A 26,547-nucleotide genomic window follows, 5' to 3' on the forward strand; every position below is an offset into this window, starting at 1 on the left:
CAACAATCTAGAAGGAGTGAGTCACGTTAGAGACTGTTCTGACCAAACGTGCTGGTGGGCTGAGCGTGGGAGCAATGGGTCATTGTCCTAATGCAGCCTGGCTGGGTTCCTCACCATCCTACAGATCTTCCCTGTACAAAATTCCTGAAAGGGTTCTGTGCTCGTCTTCCAGGCCCATCCTAGCTGTCAAAGGCCCAGTTCAAGCCAAACTGCCTCTAAAAGTTTCCCTTAGTACTGTTTCAAGAGCTCCCATGGTGCTCATTGCCCATTGAGCTGATATGGTGATGCCTACAGAAGCTACTCCCCATTCCACTGTGAGCCCTAAAGGTTTACAGCCAGATTGCTTTACTGTATTAACCCACACACTGGGCACTGAAAATCTCTTTGGAACTGTCCTACCTACAGGTGATTTACTTCTTCCAGTCAGTATGCCGACTTTAGAAGCTCCAGAAGAGAGGCTAAGGAAATTTAAGTACCGAGGCAAAGATGCATCGGTGAGTATGAAGCAACTACCTCTCTCTATCAAGGGCTACCCCCCCCCCCAAAAAAAAGAAAAACCAAACCCATTGCCGTTGAGTCAATTCCGACTCATAGTCACCCTATAGGACAAAGCTGAACTGCCCTATAGGGTTTCCAAACAGTGGCTGGTAGATTCGAACTGCTGACCTTTTGGTTAGCAGCCAAGCTCTTAACCACCTTGCCACCAGGGCTCCTATCAAGGGCTACTGCAGTAAAAAGCACGTGGTTGAAATGTCAAAAATTGGATGTAGAATTGGAGGGATGGGCAAATATAGCAAAATGATCATTGTAAATAGGTACATGGGTAGTCACTGAATACTTCTTTCAACTTTTCTGTATGTTTGAAACTTTCATAATAAATATTGAGGTGGGGAGGAAAAAAGCCCGTGGACAACTGGGGACTCAAATGAAGACCTCCGTGTGATCTTGAAACTAACTTCAGAACTTCAGTCTCTTAATCTATAAAACAGGGCTGCTATCTACGTCTTAGGATTTGGATAGCAGGTTCAAATGCCTGGCATGTAGAGGTTAGCCGTAGCTGATCATGCCAGTGAGTCTAACCAAGGGGCTAAAATGTTTGGGATGCAGGTATGGCCAACAAGCATGGCACAGCCTTGCAGAAGTAGAACTCAGAACTGAAGCATCTACCCTGTTCTCCTCGCTGCTGGGGTGAAAGGGAGGGCCTGGGGCAGGGAACCTGCTCTGTGTGTTGATGTCTGTAGCTCCCATTTGGGCTCTCTGGTCCCATAGTGGTCTGGCTTTAGCTCTGCATCCTACATCTATGTAGTTCAATCAAGGTATCGTATACAATTTGCTATACCTTGGGAATCTGAAAGGCAGCTGAGAATGAAGGAAGCAAAAAGTCATAGCAGCCTGGTCAGGACATTGTCGGAAGCCAAATCGCTCTTATAGTAATCTGTTCCTCTGTCCCTTCATCCCATTTTTGATGCACCTGCTTCCAAGACCACCGTAGAGTAAAGAAAACAAACTAGAACAAAGGAATTAAATGGTCTTATGTGGAGAGCACCGGGAAGGGCCAACCAGATGGGAAGGGAGAAGTCAAAGGTACAAACCCCTCCACAGTCAGGGCTCCCTTAGTGAATGGGCAACAGTACAACTGGCTTGATAGGCAATGAAGGTGTTTCTGCATTGTCATTTAACATCATGATGACCCTATTTTCAAGCAAGCATTAAACAGTTTTCTGTAGCTTGTTTAAGGAACCGGAAGTATCTAATATATATTTACTTCCTTATAAGCAATACTTGGGATAGTGGTGGTTCAGTGGTAGAATTCTCTCCTCCCTTGCAGGAGATCTGGGTTCGATTCCCGACCAGTGCACCTCACGCACAGCCACCACCCATCTGTCAGTGGTGGTTTGCACGTGACTATGATGCTGAACAGGTTTCAGCAAAGCTTCCACACTAAGATGGACTAGGGAGAAAGGCCTGGCAGTCTACTTCTGAAAATCATTTGATGAAAACCCTATCGATCACAGTGGTCCGATCTGCAACTGATCACAGGGATGGCACAACACCCGGCAGCATTTTGTTCCATTGTGCATGGGGTCGCCATGAGTCGGGATAACTCGACAGCAGCTAACGACAACATAATATTTAAAAGCCTTCAACCTAAACCCCATTTATCCAGAAAGGTTACATCATTTCCCAAGGTTCTCATTACCATGAAGTCTGTTAGTTTGATTGATACAAGGAGAAGAGTGTTTGATCTTAATGTCCCTTGGTCTGGCATCCAAGTGAAGCTCCTAGGACTGGATTAAGGCTTGAGTGACCTATAGACCAATATCACAAGGGTGTATGGGGCCTGGACATTTCCTTAATTGTCCCCAGCTCCATCTGTCTCCCCACAGTTAGGAGGTCCAGGAGGTAGCAATCCTCTTCAGGATCTAATTCACATCAGTGAAGATGTGCTCAGGCTCGGGGCAACGGGATGTTTGTTCAAATGTCTTCAGAGCTAAGACTCCTATTGAGGGTATGCATTTGCTTCCTTGAATTTGGGAGGAAGATTGAATATTTTTCTAGATACGGTATAGAAGGAGAGAGCCGAGGAAATATACAGGGCTGGGGCTATTTGCTAGCTGTGTGTCTTCCAGCCTGTTGCATCTGTAAAAATCAATGCTTTCAAGCTTGTTCTAAAGACTCAGCATGCTAACTCCTGACTCCCGGCTCTAAGTGCTCACGTTCTTTCTATTCCTTACTAGATGAGGCGGCAACAGCGGATGGTGGTCAGTCTGGAGCTCCGGAAGGCCAAGAAGGACGAGCAAGCCCTAAAGAGAAGGAACATCACTGATCTCTCCCCCAACCCAAGTTCTGAGAAACTGGCCAAAGCGGTGTGTCAGAACGTGGCGTTTAGAGCAGCTGTGTGTAAAATACGGCCTTAGCAAATGTCTCTGGCTTGAATGTATTTAATAGATTCAGAGACTTACAGGCTGTAACTTAGGGTCTCTAAGGAAAGCAGAGGAGTCCCTGGGTGGTACAAACAGTTAACATGCTTGGCTGCTAACCAAAAGGTTGGAGTTTCATGTCCACCCAGAGGCGCCTTGGAAGAAAGGCCTGGTGATCTACTTCTGAAAAATCAGCCATTGAAAACCCTGTGAAGACAGTTTTAACCTGACACACATGGGGTTGCCATGTGTCGGAGTCAATTCAGTGGCAACTGGTACAGGTTAAGGAAAGAAGCAGAGAGAGAATTGTTAGCAGAAGGCTAACAGCCATCACTCCTGTGGCTGTGGGTCTGTGGGATCTATGTTCTAATGGGGGATGGAGAAGGTGCCATTTCTAGTGGAGAATTCAATTGCCCTCCCTAAGCCTGGAAAGTTAGGAAATGAGGGTTTCTGAAGATTATTTCTCAGTTGAGGCGTTCAGTCACTGGACACAGAAAGTTTGCCTAAGCTTGGATGCTGCCCTGTGTCTTCAGTTCTCCATCTACTCCAACCTCAGTAAACATAAATCCTGGCTTGACTTCAAGGGCAGGACTGTTCTCATGAATCCTTTTCAGGAACTCCAATAACGTTGTATTTCCATGTGTCTTACGTACGTCACTCTCTGTCTTGTTAACTATCTGTGGGCATCATCTGTATCCTGCCAGAGATGATTCAAGTATTGCCAAGTGGATCTAAAGATATATTACTGTTCATTGAATGAAATGGGTACAGTCGTTCTATGCATTGCCATAGGAATCTGAGCCATATCACTTTTAGCTTCATTTCTATCCTCAAGCTACTGTTCTTTGCATTTGTCTAGAGTAATTGGAAAGCGCTGGTGGTGTGATCATTAAAGCGTTTGGCTGCTAACCAAAAGGTTGGCAGTTTGAACCAACTCGCTGCTCCACAGGAGAAAGATGTGGCAGTCTGCTCCCATAGATTGCAGCTTTGGAAACACTATGGGGCAGTTCTATTCTGTCCCGTAGGATTGCTAGGAGTTGGAATTGACTTGACGGCAATGGGTTTGGTTTTTGTGGGTGGCGCAACTGTTAACATGCTCAACTGCTAACCAAAAGGTTGTAGGTTCAAGTCCACTGGGGCTCCTAGGTGATGCAAATGGTTTGTGCTCAGCTGCTAACCTAAAGGTTGCTGGTTCAAACTCACCCAGCAGTACCATGAAAGAAAAGGCCTGGCGATCGGCTTCCCTTAAGATTACAGACAAGAAAACCCTATGTCAAATGCTCACGGACTCCAGGCTTTCTGGAGCTATGGGGACTGAATGAACCCCTGAAATTATTGCCCTCAGATAATCTTTAAAACTTAAGCCAAAACTTAAGCATCTTGGAAGAAAGGCCTGACAATCTGCTTCTGAAAAATCAGTCATTGAAAAATCTATGGAGCATAGTTCTACTCTGACACACATGGTGCTACCATGAGTTGGAGTTGATTCAATGGCAAGCGGTTAGTCCCTAGGACTTTTCCTTCCAAGGAAGACAGAACTGTGACACAACACTATGAGAAAAGGAATTGTTTTTCTTTTTAGCCCAGATTAAAAAACAAGCCAAAAAAAAAAGCAGTTGTCACTGAGTTGATTCCAACTCATGGTGACCCCTGTGTTGCAGAGTAGAACTGTGCTCCATAGGGTTTTCATGGCTATTACCTTTCAAAAACAGCACATTTCAAATATAGCACTTTTTTTTTAATCCATTCATTGCTTGATGGACATTTGGGTTGTTTCTACTCTGGGGCTATTATGAATAATGCTAAGGCCCCTTTAGGCCAAAAAACCAAACTTATTACCATCAAGTCGATTCCAACTCATAGCAACCCTATAGGATAGAGTAGAACTACCCCATAGGATTTCCAAGGAGTGGCTGATGGATTCAAACTGCTGACCTTTTGGTTAGCAGCCAAGCTATTAACTACTGCGCCACCAGGGCTCCTAGGCGATACAAATGGTTTGTGCTCGGCTGCTAACCTAAAGGTTGCTAGTTTGAACTTACCCAGCGGTACCGTGAAAGAAAAGGCCTGGCGATCGGCTTCCCTTAAGATTACAGACAAGAAAACCCTATGTCAAATGCTCATGGACTCCAGGCTTTCTGGAGCTATGGAGACTGAATGAACCCCTGAAATTATTGCCCTGAGATAATCTTTAAAACTTAAGCCAAAACTATCCCCTGATGTCTTCTGAAAACCAAACGATAGTTTGGCTTAACTAGTAAAAAATGCCTCCCTTGAGCATTGTGCTCTTTTAAGACTATCTGTATGGGATCAAAATGACAACAGCAACTGGAAAGATAGGAACCTTAGGGGGTGGTGAGTTTATGTTAATGGGAGAGGAACAGCTCAGAAAAGGAGGGTGAGAGTGGTTGTACGACATGAAGAATGTAATCAACGTCACCGAATTGCACACATAGAAACTGTTGAATTGATTTTGCTGTGTATAGTCACAACAAAATATTTCAGCCTAGAAAACCCTATAGGGCAGCTATACTCTGTAACGTGGAGTTGTCATGAGTTAGAATCGACTTGACGCAACTAACAACAAACCCTATGAACAATGCTGTTACGAGCATTCACGTACAAGTTTTTGTGTGAACATATGTTTTCATTTTTCTTGATTATATCTAGGAGTGGAATTGCTGGGTCATAATATATAACACTATGTTTAACTCTTTGAGGAACGGCCAGACTCTTTTTCAAAGTGGCTGTATCATTTTACATTCCCACCAGAGGTGTATAAGGGGTCCAGTTTCTTTACATCGTTGTCAACACTTATATTTGTCCATCTTTTTTTATTATAGCCATCCATTATAGTGGTTGTGAAGTGGTATCTCATTGTGGTTTTGACTTACATTTCCCTGATGGCTAATGATACTGAGCGTATTTTATGTGTTTATTGGCCATTTCTACCTCTTCTTTGGAAAAATGTCTATTTAAATCTTTTATTAGTTTTTAAAAATCACATTCTTTGTCTTTTTATTATCTCTTGTAAAAATTCTCTATGTACTTTAGATAGTAGATCCTTATCATATATGATTTGCAAATATTTTCTCCCATTCTGTGGGTTGTCTTTTCATTTTCTTGATGGTGTCCCTTGACAACAGTTTTTTAATTTCGATGAAGTCCAATTATCCCCCCATCCCTTTAGTTACTTGTTCTTTAGATGTCATATCTAAGAAACCCTTGCCTAACCTAAGGTCACAAAGATGTATGCCTGTGTTCCTTTCAATGAGTTAATATATTTTTAGCTCTTAAATCCATTTTTTAAATAATTTTTGTATATGGTATGAGGTAGGAGTCCAACTTCATTCTTTCGCATGTGGATAATCAGTTGTCCTAGAACCGTTTGTTGAAGACTATTCTCTCGATCATTGATTGTCTTGACACCATTGTCAAAAATCAATTGACAGTAAATGTGAGGGTTTATTTCTGGACTTGCAATTCTATTTGATCTATATGTCTACCCTTATATTGGGACCGCACTATCTTGATTACTGTGGATTTGTAGTAAGTTTTGAAATTGGAACTTTATTCTACTTTTCAAGATTGTTTTGACTATTCTGGGTCCATAGAATCTCCATATGAATTTTAGGGTCATCTTGTCAATTTCTTCAATATGGGCAGCTTAGATTTTGATAGGGATTGTGTGGAATCTGTAGAACATTTGTTATCTTAACGATATTAAGTATTCCAATTCACAAACAGGATATCTCTTTCCATACGTTTAGTCTTTAATTTTTGTTGTTTTTAAGTGTACAAGTCTTGGAATTCTTTCACTAAATGTATTACTAAGTATTTTATTCTTTTTGATGTTGTAAATGAAATTGTTTAATTTCAATTTCAGATTGTCAGTATATATTGCTAGTATATGGAAATAAAATTAATTTTTGTATATTGATCCTACAACTTTGCTGAACTTGTTTATTAGCTCTAAATGTTATTTGTGGATTCCTGAAGATTTTCTGTATACAAGATAATGTCATCTGCAAATAGAAATCGTTTTAGTTCTTCCTTTTCAATATGGATGATTTTTATTTATTTTTGCCTAATTGCCCTGTGTAGAACCTCCAGTACAATGCTAAATAGAAGTGGCAAGAGTAGACATTCTTGTCTTGTTCTTGATCTGAGGGGAAAAGCTTTCAATCTTTTCTCCATTAAGTATGATGGTAGCTGTGGGTTTTTCATAGATGCCCTTTATCAGGCAGAGAGTATTCTTTTCTATTCCAAGTTTGAACGTTTTTATCATGAAAGTGTCCTTGATTTTGTCAAATGCTTTTTCTACATCTTTTGAGATGATTATGTGAGTTTTTTCCTTTATTACATTAATATGGTGTATTACATTGATTTTCATATGTTGAACAAACTTTATATTTCTGGAATAATGTATATATACACTTGGTCAGGGTGTATAATCATTTTTTGTTGTTGTTACTAGACTTGGTTTGCTATATTTAATACTTTGAGGATTTTTGCATCTATATTCACCAGGGATCTTATTTTATAGTTTTCTTATGATGTCTTTATCTGGTTTTGGTATCCGGGTAATACTGGCATCATAGAATGAGTTGAGAAGTGTTTCCTCTTCTGTTTTTTGGAAGAGTTTGTGAAGGATTAGTGTTACTTCTCCTTCAAATGTTTGGAAAAAATTCACCAGTAAACCCATCTGGGCTTGGGCTTTTCTTTAAATTAATAATTTAAATATTTTAAGTGTTTTTTTAAATTAATAATTCAATCTCTTTAAGAGATTGCCAGTAATTCAGTTGACTCTTCTTGAGTTAATTTTGGTAGTTTGTGTTTCCAGGACTTTGTCTGTTTCATCTATATTATCTAATTTGTTGACCTGCAATTGTTCCCTTATAATCCTTGTTATTTCCATAAAGTCAATAGTAATATCCTCACTTTTCATTCCTGATTTTAGTAATTTGAATCTTCTCTCTTTTTTTTGACTTGGTCATTCTAGCTAAGGGTTTGTCAATTTCATTGCTCTTTTAGATAATCAACTTTTGGTCTTATTGATTTTTCTATATTTCCCACATTCTTTCATTTATTTCCATTCTAGTCTTTATTATTTCCTTCTTTCTGCTTGCTTTGGGTTTAATTTGCTCTTATTTTAAAAGTTTTTTTTTTTAAGGTGTAAAATTAAATTACTGATTTGAGATCATTCTTCTTTTTTAATATAGACATTTATAGCTATAAATTTGTTTCTAAGCCCTGCTTTAGCTGTATCCCAGAACTTTTGGTATGTTGTATCTTTATTTTCATTCATCACGTAGTATTTTCTAATTTCCCTTGTGTTTTTTTTTTCTTCGAGCCATTGGTTATTCAAGAGCGTATTGTTTAATTTTCACATATTTGTGAATTTCCCAAGTTTCCTTCTGTTACTGATTTCTAATTTCATTTCACCGTGGTCAAAGAACATAGTTTGTATGATTTCAATCCTTTTAAATTTGTTGAGATGCTTTATGGCCTAGCACATTGTCTATCCTGGAGAATGTTCCATGTGTACTTGAAAAGAGCATGTATTCTGCCATAGTTGGGAGAATGCCTAGTCAGGTACAATAAAGAGAACTTTGCAAGTGAAGTTTTCCAGGGAACCACCAGACAGGTCAGATAATGACAATTCTCTGGGAATAAGGTTTTGAAGGCGTACCAACCCCAATTTATTTTTTCCAGTGGCTGCCAGGCTGTTGGTTTTCACCATGATTTGGGGCTGTTGGTTTCCAAAGCTACCGTGGAGCTGGAGAGGGGGCAGCAGGAATAAAGCAGCTTAAAATCTCACAGAATTTAACTGCTCTTACCAAGATCCAGTCTTTTTCTTGAATAAACACTTCCTGGCTTGAATAAACCAAATTGCTGCAAGACATTAGTTAATTTCTAGAATTCTGAAAAAATTGATTCTGACCATTTTTGCAGTTGTCTTGTTGGCTTTTGTGGAGGAAGAATTTTCAGAGGTCCTCACTCTGCCATTTTGTGCTGATGTCCATTAGCATGCTCTTGCCACATGCCTTTAAAGAGATACTGGGGATCCAAGGATGATAACAATTAACCTCCTCCAGTGCATGGAATCCTGTGGGACCGCCAGTGTCTTTTCCCTCCTTAACATGGACTAGTGTGCAGGAAGGGGCATCCTGTTCAAGCCAGCCTGTTCTAATCAGACAGATGATTAGACTAGATGACCTTCACCATTCCTTTTGGCAGAGACTCTGACCTGAATGCCTCTCCTTGCAGGTCAGCCTCACCCTGGATGAAATAGTCAGTCGTGTGAATGGCACAGACCCGCACCTATGTTTCCAGGCCACCCAGGCAGCCAGGTATCACCAGAGAGACTCTTGCTGTTTGCTGGCTTAGAGCTAGAAATGAGCTCAGTAGCCTATTTGATTTCTTGGCAGTGGCAAAATGCCCACAAAATACAAAAGTGTAGTCCTTCCAGAAGTGAGACTCAATTGCTACTTTACGCTGTCCTTGAGGACAACTTAAAATATGCAGTGTGTTGTCAGAGATGAATTGCTTCATTTAAATTGGCCTCTATAGGAATCTCTGCTCATAGATAATACCTGTAGAGAAAATGTTGCTTCATCACTACCCAGTTCTATGGGCTCAGCTCTAAGGTACTGAGAGCTCTGGCCCAGCTGTTTGTCTTACTTGATTGATAGTTAGGAATGCCGACCACATCTACAAGGGAGGTTCTTACTACCCGCCTTTATGTGACTTGTTTCTTTAATTCTCTTTCATTGCATAGGAAAATGCTGTCCCAGGAAAGGAACCCTGCTCTAAAACTGATTGTTGAAGCAGGGCTTGTCCCCAGGCTGGTGGAGTTCCTGAAGTCTTCCCTTTACCCCAGCTTGCAGTTTGAGGCAGCCTGGGCTCTGACCAACATTGCTTCAGGGCCGTCAGAGCTGACCCAAGCTGTTGTGGAAGGAGGTGCCGTCCAGCCCTTGATTGAGCTCCTGTCTTCCCCTGATGTGGCTGTGTGTGAACAGGCAGTGTGGGCTCTTGGTAATATAGCAGGTGAGCCTCTCCCCTTAGTGGGCTAAGAAAAGTGGTCCAGGCACGCGGCAGGTATGGAAACCCTTTGGGCAGTGTGGTGGGCCTAATATTCTGGAACCCCTGCCAGGATTGTTGTTGTTAGTTGCTGTCAAGTCAGCTCCAAGTCACGGTGACCTTATGTATAACAGAATGAAACATTACCTGGTTCTGCGCCATCTTCATAATCGTTGGTACGTTTGAGCCCATTGCTGCAGCTATTGTGTCAATCCATCTCATTGAGGGTTTCCTTCATTTTTGCAGATCTCTACCAAACATGATGTCCTTTTCTAATGATTGGCCTCCCAGGATAAATACCTAGAAATGCTGGCAGAAGTACAACAAGCCTTTTCAAAATTCAGAACCAAGTTTAGAAGCCAAAAAAAAAAAAAAGAATCTGAAAGCAGAGTGATAGGGTGTGTGCTGAAGCTACAGGTTCCTGGGGACATCTGCCAATACCTGGGTCCTAATGGCCTCAGGAAACCCTGGTGGTGCAGTGGTTAACAGATTGGCTGCTAACCAAGAGGTCAGCAGTTCGAATCCACCAGCTGCTCCTTGGAAATCATATGGGGCAGTTCTACTCTGTCCTATAGGGTCCATTATGAGTCAGAATCGACTCAGCGGCAATGGGTTTGGTTTTTAATGGCTTCAGGGACAAAAGATAGGGTCTCTGGGGGGAAAAACAGTTTGTGCTGGACTACTAATGAAAAGCTTGGTTGTTTGAACCCACCCAGCGGTGCCATAGAAAAAAGGCCTGGTGATCTGCCTCCGTAAAGATTACAGCCAAAAAAACCCTATGGAGCTCAGTTTTACTTTGTAACACATGCGGTCACCATGAATCAGAATCATCTCAACGGCTTCAGGAACAAAAGATAAGGCTTTGGCCTGGGCAACACAGGCGGTTGTGACAAAACCTTGCATAACCCGGGACCTTAAAAGGACTATACTTTCACTGAAGTATACCTCCATTGAAAGTTGCCAAGGGAAGACATAAAAAAAGTGTGTTACTCTGGCTTGGGATAAAGTCTTCCCTGAGAACTCGATCATATGAGTACCATCATGGATTTGGGGCTTTATTCTTCCACACTCTAGGAAAGTACAAGCTAAGGAATTAGTGCTGCAGGGTTAGAAGCCCTACCCTCACCCCAGATTCCTGACTGAAATAAATGAAATACTTTCTGGGGAAACAAACTCAATTGGGCCCCTCAGGATTTCGACAAATTACGATCAGCCAGATATTAGCAATTTGAAGTTCAGAGAAGGAACCACCCACCATGACCGAATGAGCAGAAACAAACAGGATGATTAGAACTTCAAGGACTTGAGATACTGGAATTAGCAGCTACAGAATACAAACTCAGTCTGTTTTTGATGTGCTTGCAGACATAAAGCACCTATCCCAGAGACTTTCTGTCTCTCATTTTGCATGGGTCAGTAGGGAACAGGCAAGATTGGGTGGTGTAAGGTTACTGATGCCTTGCCTGATGGCTAAAGAATACACACCGAGACTTCTAGAGTCTAACATTGGTCATCAAGCCCAAGAAGCAGACAGTGGAACGCCAGCACCTATTGATTTTCCAGATTTTGCTTTGAGTTGCATTTGGAGGTTACGGCCCCATGTCGAAGTCTTCTGGGAAGACAGCTTTGTTTTCCTGAGAGCCATGCTGTGAAATGCAGCCAGCATTCAGAGTACACTCCCTGGGCCTTTCTATGTCCATAGCCTCTGCTTATAGCAGCTGTTGCTGTGTGGCATCTCTGCTTTCCATGTCAAGCTTGTCCAACCAACCAATACCTTACAGACTCAGGATCTCATATGTGGCTATCCTATCTACTTGCCAAACCCAAGAATGAGTTTAGATCTCTCACCTGTTGAGCAGACCTTTTTTTTTTTTTCTTTTTTTAAAACTAGTCACCAACCCCAGGGTTTCTCTTTGTGTCATGCTCTGATCTACTTGTAGGTGACAGCCCGGAGCTCAGAGACATTGTTATCTCAAGCAATGCCGTCCCGCATCTGCTGGCCTTGGTTTCATCAACCGTATCAGTGAGTGTCTTTAAATTAGAAACCTAGCTAGGTGACAAACTCTCAAGGTTGGGAAATCTGGGGGGAGGAGGTCCAAATCAATACTAGATCATGTGGCTGCTGCTCCTTATAACTGGCCCTTTACAACAGCATTTGTGAACAAGGTCCAGTACTCAGTATCATTTTGGCTAAAGATTGACCCGGGTTTGTCCGTAGGGGCCAGTAGTGCTGACCTTTCTTCTGGGGTATTGGAAGAGGTCCGTTAAAGTTTTTCTAAGCTTAACATCCTGCAAAAGTAGATGAGATTGAGTTCATTTGAGGGTACAGACAGATTTAATGGCTCTTCAGTTCTGTTCATGGGTAATAGGGTATAGGTTTGGAGTTAGAGTCAAAGTTGATTGATGTGGCAATAATAGAGGACTCCCTGGATCAGGAATTAAATTTGGGTTTGATTTACCACAAACAGAAATGAAGACGAGGTAGCTTTGCAAATTCAAGGGAATCCAAAGAAGATATAGAAAGACCAATAAGCACATGAAAAGATATTCATCATTATTAGCCACTAGAAAAATCCATATCAAAACCACAATGAGACACCACCTCACACCCACTAAGATAGCTTTCATTAAAGAAAAAAAAACAAGCGTAGGTGAGGATGTAAAGAAATTGTGTATTGCTGGTCGGAATGTAAAATGGTGCAACTCTGTAAAAAATAGTTTGATGGTTCTTCAAAAAGTTAAACATAGAACTACCATATGAACCAGCAGTTCCACTCCTAGGTATATGCCCCAAAAAATTGAAAACAGGAACTCAAACAGATACTTCTACACCAGTGTTCATAGCAGTACTATTCACAGTAGCCAAAAGGTAGAAACAACCCAACTGTCCATCAACAGATGAATGGACAAGCCAAAAATAGTATATACAATGCAATGGAATATTATTCAGCCATAAAAAGGAATGAAGTGCTGATACATGCTACAACATGCATCAACCTTGCAGACATTATGATAACTGAAATAAGTCAGACACAAAACAACAAATATTGTATGATTTGTGCTTATCTGAAATATCCGTTGCTGTTGTTAGCTACCGTCCAGCCGACCCTGACTCATGGCTTGGGTGGTGCAAACAATTTGCAGTGACTGGCCCTAACCAGAAGGTTGGTGGCTCTAACCTACCCAGTAGCTCCACAGAAGAAAGGCTTGACATCTGCTTCTGTAAAGATTACAGCCAAGAAAACCCTATGGAGCAGTTCTACTCTGAAACACATGGGGTCACTATGAAATATCTAGAATAGGCAAATTCATAGAGATAGAAAGTAGATTAGACATTGCCAGGGAAAGTGGGAAAGGGGAGTTAACTGCTTAGTGGGTAGTGAATTTCTGTTTGGTATGATGAAAAAGTTTTGAAAATAGATATTGATGATGATTACACAACACTGTGAGTGTAATTAATGCCACTGAAATGTACAGTGAAAATGGTTAAAATGACATAATTCATGTTATATGTATCTTAACACAATTTAAAAAAAAAAACAAAACTGAGGGAATATGTTCAAAGACCTCGATATGGGAGGAAACCTGATATGGTGGAACTAGAAGAAGCTAGCATGACCAAGGGAGTTTGCAGGGAGAGAACAGTGTAAGAAAACAAGTCAAAACGGGCAGCTTCTGTCCAGAGGTGAGATGGGAAGGCAGAGAGAGTCAGAAGCTGGTTGAATGGACATGGGGAATCAGGGGTGGAAAGGAGGAGTGTGCTGTCACAGTATGGGGAGAGCAATTAGAGTCACATAACAATGTATGTATAAATTTTTGTATGGGAGACTAACTTGAAATATAAACTTCATTTAAAATTTTTTTGAATGAACCCAAGGTAGAAAAGGGGAGAGTGTGGACATGTCATGGGGTTGGTAACCAATGTCACAAAACAGTATGTGTATGAATTGTTTAATGAGAAACTAGAGTGCTCTCTAAACCTTCATCTAAAGTACAATAAAAAAAAATTAAAAGAAAAAAGAAAACGAGTTAGTTTAGATATCATCCTGCTAGCAATGGGACGTCTTTGGAGGATGTCAAGACAGGAAGTAATGAGGTCTGGTCTTTCAGAAAGACCCTTCTGGCTGCTTGATGTAGGGTTGTAGCAGAAGGATGTGGTCAAGTGCGTTGACCTGGGATGCTGATGTGCTAGACATGGTAAAACCAAAAACCAAACCTGTCGCAGTCGAGTAAATTCTGACTCTAAGTCACTCTATAGGACAGAGTACAACTGCCCCATAGGGTTTCCAAGGCTGTAATCTTTACAGAAGCAGACTGCCACATCTTTCTCCCGCAGAGCAACTGGTAGGTTCGAACTGCTGACCTTTCGGTCAGCAGCAGAGCGCTTAACTGCTACACCATGAGGGCTCCCAACTAGGCATGGTATGGAGACAGAAAGAAGCAAGGACGCTGTCAGGTTTCAGGTTAGGTCATTTAGATGATTGTTCTTCTACAGAAATGGGAAAGATGGAGGGAGGAAGGAAGTGAGTTAGAGGCATCATTGCAGTGAGCTCAAGTAGAGGGAAATGCAGGTTCAGGTGAGTGTGTGTACATATAGTCATCCTGCTGGACAAGGTCACCTAGAGCAGGGGTCAGCAAACCTGATGTGGGCAGCTGCTTGTTTTTGTAAATAAAGTTTTATTGGAATATGGCCACACCCATTCATTTACATACTGACCGTGGCTGTTTTTGTGCTATATTGGCAGAGTTGAGTAGTTGCAACAGAGACTATTTGGCTTGCAATGCTGAAAATGTTTACTATCTGGACCTTTACAGAAAAACTTTGCCAACCCCTGACCTAGAGTATAAGGACAGCCTGGGCCCATGTTGCAGGGCCTCTAACATCCAGAGTTCAGGCAGCCTAACAAGAAGACTGAGAAAGAACAGCCCATTTGTCAACAGAAAACCAGTTTTGGTGTCACAGATGCCAAGAAGAGCTTTTTCAAAAGGAAATGGCTGGCTACTAAATACAGCTAACTTGAAGACAGTAACTTCAGGACTAAAAAGCAGCCATTGGATTGGGGAACTTGGAAGGAACCAATTTCCATCACTAACTACAAAAAAGTGGAGGCAGAAACCAGCCTAGACTGGTTTGAAGAACGAAGGAGAAGTTGTGAGGTAGACAGTGAATATAGACACATCTTTGAGGATGGACTATGAAAAATAGAAGTGGAATGATTGCTGGAGAGATGGCAAGGGAGGAATCTAGGTTGAAGAAGCCAGAAAGTATTTTCATGCTGGTGGGAGTGATCCAGAGGAGAGAGGTGACCCTGGGGCAGTCTTTAAAGGCAAGAAGGGATGGGGTCCAGAGGGGCTATAGGAAGACTGATCCTTGAATAGAAGAACAGAAATGTGATTATGACATGTTGGTAGAGTTATAGATTGGTGGGAAGACCAATTAACTCCTGCTTGATCTTGATTTTGTCAATAAAACATGAAATTAGGTCATCAGTTGAGTAGAGTGGGGAGGATGTTTTGAAGAATATAAGGGAACCTCCATCTAACACTTGAGTATGAAATTTAAAATTCGTTCTGTGGCCCTAGTCCATATCATTACCTAGAACAAGCTCCTATTGGAAGCGCAAAAGCTTTGGTTCATGCCTGTCAGTAATATTGATCACACATGGCAAGGACATGCCGTGCTTGCATTTTCTCTCCTTTGCCCCTGATGCTGAGAGCAATCTTTTTGTTACAGATCCCGTTTCTGCGTAATATCACGTGGACCTTGTCCAACCTGTGCCGGTACAAGAACCCATACCCTTGTGCAAAGGTTGTCAAGCAAATGCTACCTGTCCTCTTCTACCTCCTGCAACACCATGACACGGAGATTCTCTCGGATACCTGCTGGGCCCTGTCCTACCTCACTGATGGCTGCAATGAGCGCATCGGCCAAGTGGTTGGCACAGGGGTCCTGCCCAGGCTGGTGGAGCTCATGAAGAGCTCAGAACTCAGTATCTTGGTAAATATTGTCTCAGGTACCACGTGTCTCTATGAGGACCTTCAGCCTGGAGTCTATGAATCATAATTCCTTGTAGCAAATTCTGTTGTCCTCCACCTGCCCACCCCACCCACAGGCCTTCCACAATCAGCTCTAACCCTTTCCCTATAACAGAACTTGCCATCTGTAATTTCCTGGTCTTTGCCATTCTTTAGCCAAAGACTTGAATCAATTTTGATCTAAAATCTGGTGGGTATGAAGTAATTTAGGAGCCCTGGTGGCACGATGGCAAACACTAGGCTGCTAACTGAAAGGCTGGCAGTTTGAACCCACCCAGTGGTTCCACTGGAGAAAGACCTGGCAATCTGCATCTGTAAAGATGACAGCCGAGAAAACAATATGGGATAGTTCTAGTTCTACTTTGTCACATGGGGTTGCTATGAGTCAAAAATTGACTCAGTATCACCTAACGACAATAAGTAATTTACTCTTTCTTAATCTGATGACTACAAAATACAGAAAAGCACCAAATGAAAATTACTTATAATCTGACCACCCAGTAAAACTATTCTTTTACTGCATTTCCTTCCAGTGGTCTATACATGTAGACTTTAACAGGTTGGCTTATATAGGGTATATTTTTTAGGAGGTAAACCTCATTGTAATGTTTGAACTTCCTACCCATTGCTGTGGAGTCATTCTGACTCATGGAGATCCTATAGGACAGACTAGAACTGCCCCATAGGGTTTCCAAGGCTGTATATGGAAGCAAACTGCTGCATCTTTCTCTCACAGAGTGACTAGTGGATTCAAACTGCCAACCTCTTGGTTAGCAGCTGAGTGCTTAACCACTGCACCTGCTTGAGTAAAGATTTACAGTGTTGGAAACCCTATGGACAGTTCCACTCTGTCCTATAGGTTGCTATGATACAGAATTGACTTGATGGCAACAGGTTGAACTTACACAAGCATAAAAGGAAATTTTCTCTTATTCCCTTACAGTTTGTTCTTTTAGATTACTTCAAATGTAGATGAAAAGCAAGTAAAACCAAAGCGAGCACTTCGCTATTATTAAACAGGGTTAGTTACATAATATACTGCTTTGAAATGTGGGTATTTTATATTTAAGATGCCTCTAGTCTGCCGCTTTTGATTTCTATGCCTACTATTACATATTACATAGCCTTAACGATTATCTAGGGGCCCTGGTGGTGCAATGGTTAAGAGCTGCTAACAGAAAGGTCAGCAGTTCAAATCTACCTAGCAACTCCTCGGTAGAAAGACCTGGCAATCTGCTCCCATAAAGATTACAGCCTAAAAGACCCTATGGGGCAGCTCTACTCTGTCACATGGGGTCACTAGGAATCCAAATCAACTCAACGGCACCTAACAACAATAACAATGATTATCTATTCTGAGATTAGGATAGTATGTTAAGGGTGGTTTGTGGGTAGTGTTTGTAGGGGGAGTGTGAAGAATACTGTAAGAAACTGTTTATCCCAGGGGTCTGGAGCCCAGTTGAAGCTGTTCTGGCAAGGCTCTGATTGGGCTATAGCACAACTTATACCTCTTATCTGAGTAGCAGGCATGTGGTAATACAGGGTAGGAAAATTCTAGAACTGTCGATGGGCTGCGCTGGGGCTGCAACCTTGCTACTACAATACAGAGAAATGAAACTAAATCCACAGTCAATCCTCCTAGTTCAGGTGCTGTCTTGAGCCCAATTGTAGATCCATCTGGGGGACCTTCAGTGTCATTGCAAGGGGGTTTGTGAATACATCAAGAAATGCCACTGGGATCCCATTATCAAATACCAAAACATCAAACCTGTTGCCATCAAGTCCATTCTAACTCACGGTGATCCCATGGGCTCCATAGGGTTTTCTTGGCTGTAATCTTTACGGAAGCAGATCTCCAGGCCTTTCTTCCATGGCACCACTGGGTGGGTTTGAACCATCAACCTTTAGGTTAGTAGTCGAGCGCAAACTGTTTGTACCACCCCAGGACCTCCGGGATCTCATTAGCACCAATTAAATACACAGCAGAATCTTGACACTCTTACTAAACACGTACTCAGTAGAAATTATTACATGATAAACACTATATCAATTTAACGCTTTTCCCACTGTAAGGATATGAAAAAGATAGCATCATTCCTTGGTAAAGACATCCCTTGATCTCTCTCGCACTTGAGCCAGAGTGATTGGTAAGCTGACAATTACCTTTAAACTATGCAAACAGCCATGGATGAGCCGAATTAAAAAGGATCGTGGGTATCATCGTTGTCCACAGCTTCCAGAGAAGTATTAGCATAGCATGACTAATGTTTGGGAGAGCATCTTCTAAGGTGATAAATTTGCAGTATGTAGTTAACATCTAGCCTTGTTCTTCCAGACCCCCTCTCTCCGTACAGTGGGGAACATCGTCACAGGAACGGATCAGCAGACCCAGGTGGCCATTGATGCAGGCATGCTGAGTGTGCTGCCCCAGCTTCTAAGTCACCCTCGGTCCTCCATCCAGAAGGAGGCGGCCTGGGCCCTGAGCAACGTGGCTGCAGGGCCCTGCCAGCAAATCCAGCAGCTGATCACTCACGGCATGCTGCCTCCCTTGGTGGCTCTGCTGAAAAATGTAAGTCACATTCTGCAACACCCATGGCCAGAGACTACTTTCCAACCAGCCCTGTGTTGAACTCCTTTGGGAGTTCAGACACAGGCTAAGAAGCAAATTACAGTCGCGTCTCATTATTTGTGGTAGGTATGGTCTGTAACAGATGGTCTATAACAGAGCCCTGGTGGCCCAATGGTTAAGCGCTTGGCTATGCGTCAGTAGTTTGAACCCCCCACAAAGGTTCTGCCAGAGAAAGACCTGGCGATCAGCTCCGTAAAGATGACAGCCTAGGAAACCCTATGGGTCACTTCTATTCTGTCACATGGGTTCACTGAGTCCGAATTGACTCAACGGCACCTAACAACAACAACGTAGTCTATAAAGTCACCATGAACGCTGGATTAGTGAATACTGGACCATTGCTCTAGGAATAATGCAGGGTTAGGTGCCTGCAAGCCTCTGGTCACATTTTCATCAGCTGTCAGTATGTAACCTCTTTTTATGGTGCTTCTATTTAAAGACATGTTTTTTAATATAGATTGTTGTTTCATTAACATTGGACTCACGGCCAACAGCGCTGTAACTGGTGTCTGAACGAAGCTTATCTCACACACGTATTTCCTCCATCGGGCACATCACAGAACTCTTGCACTGAGGAGCGCTAGACAGCACGTCAGCACTAGGCAGGGCGGGGGGCGGAGCGCATTTTAAATGGTGAAATCACCAACAAAGCACAAAACTGAAAAATGTGGTGCTAAATAGACCATGAAAAGGACACTTGTTCACAGTATGAGTGCTGAGACAAGGCAGAGCGTTACCTCGTTCAGCCTCAGCTGGGAACACACGTTGTCTGGAGACTAAAAATTTTCCCCACTCCGTGCATGTCCATGAATGACCGCAAAAGCACCGAGAGTATGGATTGATTTGGGATTACAAGTAACTTCTAGCATGCAGGCGAGTTTGCAAATATGGAATCGGCAAATAATGAGGATCGACTGTAACTGAGATCACAACAAACTGATGAAATGTTAGTTTCCTAGCTTTCCCTGTAAAAGGAAGGGGCATCAATTTTGGAGAGCCCATTAAAAATTAGGAAGGCTAAAAGAGCATTGCACAATGAAAAGCGGACTCCACAGCTCAAATGTCCTGAAAAATCTTAAGCTGTTCAATATTGGCTCACCTCTATCTGGTGTTAAAAGAATGTACCATCTATCAACCAGCTAAGAAGGGAGTTTATTTTTTACTTGCTTACTTATATTTGTCTAGGGGAAAGAACAGGAAGAACATACCAGGTTACGGTGATGTTATATCACTGCAAAAAGGTGGTCTTTTCAGTATACAAATATATTTGATCCAAGTGTCAATATAAACAAAAAATCCAAATATAAACATAGAAATACAATAAAGTTTCCTTCTTCCTCCAGAGTCCCCACTTCCCTTCCCTAGGAGCAACTATTATCATTATTTCCTTTTGCCCCTTTCAACGAATGAGCTATGTTTAAACCATTTACACATGAAACAAGTCAGTAGTGTTTCCTGGGGTTGATGGGAGAGAGGGAGGTAGAGTAGAATGGGGAGAAGAAGCTACTGGCAGGGTTCCTGTTCTAAGGTTGGATGGTGGGTCCCCAGGTATGCACTAGGCATGAGGGGGAAAGTCCAGGTGTGAGACCCAAGTCACAGCAGCTTCTGATTTATTTGACACTTCCTATTATTTCTACTGTGAATCTATGATTCAGTGGTAGAATTCTCACATTCCACGTGGGAGACCCAGGTTCAATCCCTGGCCAATGCACCTCAGTGGAGGCTTGCTTGTTATGATGTTGAACAGGTTTTAGCAGAGCTTCCAGAATAAAGTGGACTAGGAAGAAAGGCCTAGTGATCTACTTCTGAAAATCAGCCAATGAAAACCCTATGGATCCCAACAGTCTGATCCACAACCAATCATGGAGCTGATGCAGGACCCAGCAGCATTTCGCTTCGTTGTGCATGGGGTCCCCTTGAATTGGGGCTAAATCAATGGTAGCTAACAACAAATTCTTTCTACTGAGGGTTTGTACATATTCTAATAAGAAACATCTGATTATGAATCAAGTAAGGTCTTATTTTAAGCTGTACCTTTTTAACTCTAACTTGCTTGGTTTTTGTTTCTGTTTGTTGTAAACTGAGGTTGCATTGTTTCCTGGCCATAAAATGGGAATAATGCCATTAATTGCCCAGGCTTTAAAGGATCCATGATAAAATACTCCCATATTGCTGGGCAAGGTGCTCTTTATATATGCAAGCAATTCATTAATCTACTAGATCACATTAGTGTGGCCAGCTATGGTGAAATGAGTTCCTTTATGTGGCCTTTTGCTTTGGTTGTTTGGAAAAACAGCTTGAGAGATTTCCCCCCTAAGCCCTGAAGAGTTACCTTTGCCCTGATTTCTACACCAGAGGGTTTACTTTTGCCCAGGTTGATTGACATTTCCTGGGTAGATTGTAAACAACTCAGTTTGATACTTTCTGCCTGGCCCTGAGCTTCAGCCTGCACTATCTGATTGGTGTGTACCTTGCAGGGATTGGTCAATAGACTATGTAAATGAGGTGAGTTGTAGCCCAGCCCTGCCTACTATGCAAATGAAGTATCTGTGGCCTACCAAGAGGGGATTGGTCAGTTCGTGGCCCTGGGTAGGAGGGTCATACCTTGAAATTTATGAGGATTTTGTATATATATTCAGCCAACCCCACAGAGGTTAGGCAGACAGAAAATAGAAGAGAAACAGCAGGAAGAAAGCAGAAAGAAGAAGCAGAGAGAAGAAGAAAAGAACCCCCTAAAAGAGTTGTAACATTGGCTAAGGAGTGTAACACTGAAGACAGAGGCCTGCAAGGGGCCTAGTGGCAGAGCTGGCAGCAACGGTTGACAGGGCCAAGAGGAGCTCAGAAAGCTATCCTGTGCTGAAGAAGGGAGACTTTGCTTACATGCTTCCTGATCCCGAGTTGTACACTGTTCCTTAATAAACCACTTAACTGTAAGTCTGGCCTATGAGTTCTGTGTGGCCATTGCAACAGATTATCAAATCCAGCAAAGAAGAGAGTGCCATGGGAGAGACAGCTGGTGTCAGAACTGGTAAAGTTTGGAGAGTGGAGGTATGTCTGACCTCTACCCCGTAAGGATCAGCCTTGGGCTGATCTTGATTCGCATTATCCCCCCTGAAGTTAGCTAGGTTCTGATGCTATTACTACCACCCTTTTATCCTAGCTTTGTAGCTATGGAGCTTCTTGTCCAAAGTCTTCACTGTGTCGGAAAGACTAGTAACGTAGACATCACCACCGCCATTTGCCGTCAAGTCTGACTCATAATGACCCCATATGTGTCAGAGTAGAACCATGCTCCATAGAATTTTACATGGCTGATTTTTCAGAAGTAAATCACTAGGCCTTTCTTCCAAGCAGCCTCTGGGTGGACTCAAACCTCTGAACTTTGGGTTAGCAGCTAAACATGTTAACCATTTACGCTACCCAGGAACTCCAGTGTAGATATAGGATAATATAATCTAAAATTCCAAGCAGAATTCCTGGTTCAATACAGATTGCCTAAGGAGCCCTGGTGGCACAATGGTTAAACGCTCTCTACTAACTGAAAAGTCAGCAGTTTGAACCCAATAGCTGCTCTGCAGGAGAAAAGGCCTGGTAATCTACTCCCATAAACATTACTAGGAATCCCTACATGCTGTCCGTTAGGGTCACTATGAGTTGGAGTCAACTTGACAGCATACAACAACAGCAACATAGATTACTTGGATTGGTTCTATTTTTCTCATAGCCTTGCTTAGGGAAATGAGTCTGTTTGACCCTAGAATCTCTAAGACCCTGTTCAAGTCTGCTTGCCTGATTCCTGCCTTCTCAAAGATGCTGTCTTCTCAAGAGAGAGAGGCAGGCTGCCAAGGTGCTGTATATAAATTGCACATATGTCCTGGCTGTCAGAAGCCTACCTAGACATTGGACCAAGTTGGCATCACTACATTTAGGCTCTTCATGATCTGTAAAGAATGTAAACGTTCTCTTTCTGCAGGGAGAATTTAAAGTCCAGAAAGAGGCTGTCTGGACGGTGGCTAACTTCACAACTGGGGGCACTGTGGACCAGTTGATCCAGCTTGTCCAGTCTGGGGTCTTGGAGCCACTGGTAAATCTGCTTAGTGTCCAAGACCCCAAAATTGTTCTCATCATCCTTGATGTCATCTCCTGTATTCTCCAGGTGAGCTTTCTGAGCAGGTTAGTAGCAGCCTCTAATTTTTTTTTTCTGATTTTCTTGATTTTTTTTATTGTGCTTTAGATGAAGGTTTATAGAGCAAATTAATTTCTCATTAAACAATACGTATATTGTTTTGTGACATTGGTTGCCAAGCCCACGACGTGTCAACACTCTCCCCTTCTCAACCTTGGGTTCCCCATTATCAGCTTTCCTATCCCCTCCTGCCTTGTCTTCCTTGCCCCTGGGCTGATGTGCACATTTAGTCTCGTTTTATGGGCCCATCTAATCTTTGGCTGAAGGGTGAACTTCAGGAGTGACTTCAGTACTAAGTTAAAAGGGTCGCTGGGGGCCATACTCTCAAGGTTTCTCCAGTGTCTGTCAGACCAGTAAGTCTGATCTTTTTTTGTGAGTTAGAATTTTGTTCTACATTTTTCTCCAGCTCTGTCTGGGACCCTCTATTGTGATCCCTGTCAGAGCAGTCAGTGGTGGTAGCCAGGCACCATCTAGTTGTGCTGGACTCAGTGTGGTGGAGGCTGTGGTAGTTGTGTTCCATTAGTCCTTTGGACTAATCTTTCCCTTGTGTCTATGGTTTTCTTCATTCTTCCTTGCTCCAGACGGGGTGAGACCGTGGAATATCTTAGATGGCTGCCCACAAGATTTTAAGGCCCCAGAAGCTACTCACCAAAGTAGGCTGTAAAACATTTTCTTTATAAACTATATTATGCTAGTTGAGCTAGATGTCCCCCAAGACCACGGTCACCAGCCCTCGGCCTAGTAATTCGGTCCCTCAGGGAGTTTGGATGTGTCTATGAAGCTTTCATGATCTTGCCTTGGTTAAGTTGTGCTGGCTTCCCTGGTATTATGTATCGTCTTACCCTTCACCAAAGTTACTACTTATCTATTGTCTATTTAGTGTTTTTCCCTCCCCACCCCCCCTTCCCTTGTAACTATCAAAGATTGTTTCTTTTTGTGTGTAAATCTTTTCGTGAGTTTTTATAACAGAGGTCTCACACAATATTTGTCCTTTTGTGATTGACTTATCCAACTCAGCATAATGACCTCCAGATTCATCCATGTTGTGAAATGTTTCGCAGATTCCTTGCTGTTCTTTATTGTTGCATAGTATTCCACTGTGTATACGTACCATAGTTTATCCGTTCATCTGTTGATGGGAACTTAGGTTGTTGCCATCTTTTTGCTATTGTGAATAATGCTGCAGTGAATATGAGTGTGCATACGTCTATTTGTGTGATGGCTCTTATTTCTCTAGTGTATATTCCTAGGAGTAGCATGCTGAATCGTACGGTATTTCTATTTCCAGCTTTGTAAGGAAGCGCTATATTGTTTTCCAAAATGGTTGTACCATTTTGCATTCCCAACAGCAGTGCATAAGAGTTCCAGTGTCCTTGAAGCCTCTCCAACATTTGTTATTTTCTGTTTTTTTGATTCATGCCAGTAATGTTGGAGTGAGATGGTATCTCATTGTAGTTCTGATTTGCATTTCTCTAATGGCTAGTGATCGTGAGCATTTCCTCATGTGTCTGTTAGCCATCTGAATGTCTTCTTTGATGAAGTGTCTGTTCATATCCTTTGTCCATTTTTTAATTGGATTACTTGTCTTTTTGTTGTAGAAGTGTTGGATTTTCTTGTAGATTTTAGAGATTAGAACTTGGTCTGATTTGTAATGGCCAAAAATTTCTTCCCAGTCTGTAGGTTCTCTTTTTACTCTTTCGGTGAAGTCTTTTGATGAGTGTGTTTAATTTTTAGAAGATCCAAGTTATCTAGCTTATCTTCTGGTGTTTGTGAATTGTTAGTTAATGGTTTGTATCCTGTTTATGCCATGTATTAGGGCCTCTAACGTTGACCCTATTTTTTCTTCTACGATCTTTATAGTTTTTGGGTTCATATTTAGGTCTTTGATCCATTTTAAATTACTTTTGTGTATGGTATGAGGTATGGATCCTGTTTCATTTTTTTGCAGATGGACATCTAGTTTTTCCAGCACTATTTGTTAAAAAGACTGTCTTCCCCATTTAATGGACTTTGGGCCTTTGCTGAAGATCAGGTGACCGTAGGTGGGTGCGTTTATGTCTGAGTTCTCAATTCTGTTCCATTGGTCAATGTGCTGTTGTTGTACCAGTACCAGGCTGTTTTGACTACTGTAGCTGTATAGCAGGTTCTGAGATCAGGTAGTGCGAGGCCCCTACTTTATTCTTCTTCTTCAATAGTGCTTTACTTATCCAAGGCCTTTCCCTTTCCATATAAAGTTAATGATCAGTTTTTCCATCTCATTAAAGAATGTTATTGTATTTGGATTGGGACTGAATTGTATTTGTAGACTGCTTTGGGTAAAATTGACATTTTCACAATGTTGAGTCTAAGTATCCATGAGTGTGGTATGTGTTTCCATTTATGTAGGTCTCTCTTGGTTTCTTGCAAGAGTGTTGTGTAGTTTTCTTTTTATAGGTCTTTTACATCCCTGGTTAGATTTATTCCTAAGTATTTTATTTTTTTAGGGGCTATTATAAATGGTATTGTTTTCCTGATTTCCTTTTCGTAGTTCTCTTTATTGGTGTATAGGAATCCAACTGATTTTTGTATATGTACCTTGTATCCTGCTATTCTACTGAATCTTTCTATTAGTTCCAGTAGTTTTCTCATGAAGTCTTTTGAGTTCTCTATATATAATATTATATCATCCAGAAATAGGGACAGTTTTACTTCTTTCTTACCAGTTTGGATGCCCTTTATTTCTTTTTCTTGCCTTATCACTCCAGCTAGGACTTCCAGCACAATGTTAAATAGGAGTGGTAATAAAGGGCATACTTGTCTTGTTCCTATTCTGAAGGGGAATGTTTTCAGCCTCTCTCCATTAAGAATGATGTTGGCAGCCTCCAAATTTGATTAAGACATTTCATTTTGTTCTTAAAATCCAAGTAAGATTCTCTACCTTACCGCTGTTCGCCCCCCTCCACATATTTCTATGCATAACAAAAACAAGAGGCCTTTCAAAAAAGGACCATCATCTTCATTTTCTCCAGTGACTCTCTTGTGCCAGGCCCTGTTTTAGACACTTGGGGCATGATAGAGCACAGTCCTTGCTCTCATGGAGCATACGTATTAGGGGCTGAGGGGACCCACACACCAGGTAGTATTATGGACTGAATTGTGTCCCCCCAAAATATGTGTTGGAATCCTAACCCCTACACCTATTCCTTTTGGGAATAGGATTTTCTTTGTTATGTTAATGAGACCACATCAGTGTAGAGTGTGTCCTAAACCAAATCACTTCTGAGTTATAAGGAGCAGCATAGACACAAAAAGAAGCGCACAGGTGAAGAGAAATGCCATGTGAAGATCATCGAGGAATAGAAGCTAAAAGAGACAAGGATTTCCCCAGAGCCAACAGAGAGAGAGAGCCTTCCCTAGAGCTGGTACCCTGAATTTGAACTTCTAGCCTTCTGAACTATGAGAAAATAGCTTATTTCTTTTCTTTAAAGCTGCTCACTTATAGTATTTCTGTTATAGCAGCACCAGGAAACTAAGGCAGGTAGAAAAGTCTGGATAAAGTAAAGCAGGTAAAGGGATAATAGTCACTGATGTCTTCGAGTTGAAAGGGGATATTGTTATATGCAGTGGTCAGAGAATGCTTCTCTGAGGAAGGACATTTGAGCAAAGACCTGAAAAAAGTGAGTGGTCTTGTGGATGTCTGGGGAAGAGCCTTC

The 26,547-nt window shown here is 42.0% G+C and overlaps 1 protein-coding gene across 1 annotated transcript in view; it reads left to right on the forward strand.

The window, feature by feature from the left end:
- Positions 1–428: 428 nt before the first annotated feature.
- The window catches only part of KPNA7 (karyopherin subunit alpha 7), a 35,591-nt gene continuing 9,472 nt past the window's right edge, over positions 429–26,547 (forward strand). The window contains exons 1-8 of the mRNA XM_004380858.1: positions 429–494; positions 2,739–2,867; positions 9,192–9,274; positions 9,703–9,971; positions 11,945–12,027; positions 15,739–16,002; positions 18,376–18,609; positions 22,643–22,825. Coding sequence (XP_004380915.1) covers positions 429–494; positions 2,739–2,867; positions 9,192–9,274; positions 9,703–9,971; positions 11,945–12,027; positions 15,739–16,002; positions 18,376–18,609; positions 22,643–22,825 — 1,311 coding nt within the window. The remainder of the gene's footprint in view (positions 495–2,738; positions 2,868–9,191; positions 9,275–9,702; positions 9,972–11,944; positions 12,028–15,738; positions 16,003–18,375; positions 18,610–22,642; positions 22,826–26,547) is intronic.

Source organism: Trichechus manatus, unplaced genomic scaffold (assembly GCF_000243295.1).
Source record: "Trichechus manatus latirostris isolate Lorelei unplaced genomic scaffold, TriManLat1.0 scaffold00077, whole genome shotgun sequence".
NCBI classification, from domain to species: domain Eukaryota; kingdom Metazoa; phylum Chordata; class Mammalia; order Sirenia; family Trichechidae; genus Trichechus; species Trichechus manatus.